At 16.7% G+C, this 1945-nt stretch overlaps 1 protein-coding gene across 1 annotated transcript; it reads left to right on the top strand.

Annotated features, from left to right (window-relative positions):
• Positions 1-643: 643 nt before the first annotated feature.
• Positions 644-1387, top strand: PRSY57_1309300 (zinc finger protein, putative; the record flags this gene model as incomplete). Its single annotated transcript, XM_012909029.1, has 1 exon — positions 644-1387. One exon carries the CDS (start codon positions 644-646, stop codon positions 1385-1387), a length of 744 nt encoding a protein of 247 aa, XP_012764483.1.
• Positions 1388-1945: the final 558 nt, after the last annotated feature.

The following is a 1945-nucleotide window of genomic DNA, read 5'->3' as shown; positions in this document are numbered from 1 at the left end:
TTTTTTTTTTTTTTTTTTTTATATTTTTTTTTTTTTTTTTTTTTTATTTTTTTTTTTTTTTTTTTTTTTTTTTTTATATTAATTTATTTATATTGTGTTTTTCTTTCTTTTTTTAATTCTAAGTAAAAGAAAGAAGTTCAGAAATATTATTATATATATGTTACAATTAGCATGTATATGATAAAATATATATATATATGTATATTTTTAGTTTCTCTATTATACGTATATATGATTTATTTTATTTATTTATTTTTTTTATGTTTTGTAAAAATTTGTAAGTTCAAGAATTTATAAATAATAGAATAACTATCATATATATTGAGGGTGTTTACTAATATTATATACCTAGGATGATTAATTTTTTTGTACGTTATTCATCACCATAAAGAAAAAAAAAAATATATATTTATTCCTTTGTAAAATTAAGTTTTATTACCAAGATTATTTTAATATATATATATATATATATGTATGTATATTTTTGCTCCGTTATATATATTATATATATTATATATATAGATTGATAGATCGATGTGTGGTGTATATATATATATATATATATATATATATTATGTACTATGCATATTATTACCTAGACATGTGACCGAATTATACTATTATGCTCTGAGATATATACAGAATGATTGATCCGGTTAAAAGAGATTTAACAAATCTTTTTTTAGAAAAGCGGGAGATGGCAAAAGAAGAAATAGACCCACGAAAAGATTGGTTAAAGAGAATATTGTTGAATAATAACACGAACGATTTAAGGATGTTTTTAAAGGCTAGCGAATTAAAAACAAAAGAAGGTGATTATTGTATGACATGCAAAAGTAACGTAAAACAGTTATTATATCTTCATACAAAAAAGAATTATTGTCATTTATGTGAAGAAATCTTTTGTTCTTATTGTGTAAAAAGTATTGATTTTATGAAAGATGAAAAAGAGAAATATATAAAAATAAGATTATGTAGAAATTGTTTTATATATATAAATGAACTAAAATATATAATGAATCCAAATTTATCTGTAGATAGAAAAGCTATAGATTTACAAAATTCATTCAATGATATATCAAATTGTTATACAAACTTATGTAGTAACGTACCTCAATTAAATGGATTAGTATTATTATGCGAAAATAATAAAGAATTTTTAGATAGCTTTAAAAGTGAAATTAAACAATTGGAAGAAAAGATTCAGCATGATGTTGATTTTTTAAATATTATGAAAAAAAAAAATAATTTTTTATCAGACAATACATTAATACTTAATAAAATGGGAAAAAACTTATTATTATATTTGAAAATTATAAGAAATAAAATTATTCCATCATCTATTGAGGTTCTAAATAAAACAAAGCAATTGTTATATAAGAAATAGAAAAATATGTGAAATGTGAAATGTAAAATGTAAAATGTAAGATATGTTATTCATAATAATGTATAACTAAAATGAATTTCAAGATTATTATTTTAGATGTTATATTTAATTTGTTAAAAATTATAAATAAAAAATTTATCATTTCTTTATTTTTCTATTATTTTATTTTATATTTTATTTTTTTTTGCTTTTATAATATATTTCTCTATTTTTTAATTTGATTCCCTATATATTATTTCATCATATGATAATATATAACTTTTTATATATGTCTACATATAAAAAAAAAAAATATATATATAGATATATTGTATATCTATATGTATATTTATATCTATGGATGTTTAATTGTTTTGTAATTTATATATTTATTTTGTTTTCATAAGGTTTAAGTAAATATATCCTATTTATAATTTAACTTAAATTCCTTTTGCTTTTTTAATTTTTTTTCGTTATACAAATATATATATATATATATGTAATATTTTTTTTTTTTTTTTTTTTTTTTTTTTTTTTTTTTTTTTTTTTTTTTTTTTTTTTTTTTTTTTTTTTTTTTTT

This window comes from Plasmodium reichenowi, chromosome 13 (assembly GCF_001601855.1).
Source record: "Plasmodium reichenowi strain SY57 chromosome 13, whole genome shotgun sequence".
NCBI classification, from domain to species: Eukaryota; Apicomplexa; class Aconoidasida; order Haemosporida; family Plasmodiidae; genus Plasmodium; species Plasmodium reichenowi.
Note: the sequence above shows the minus strand (reverse complement) of the source record. Positions and strands in the feature narration are given on the sequence as shown.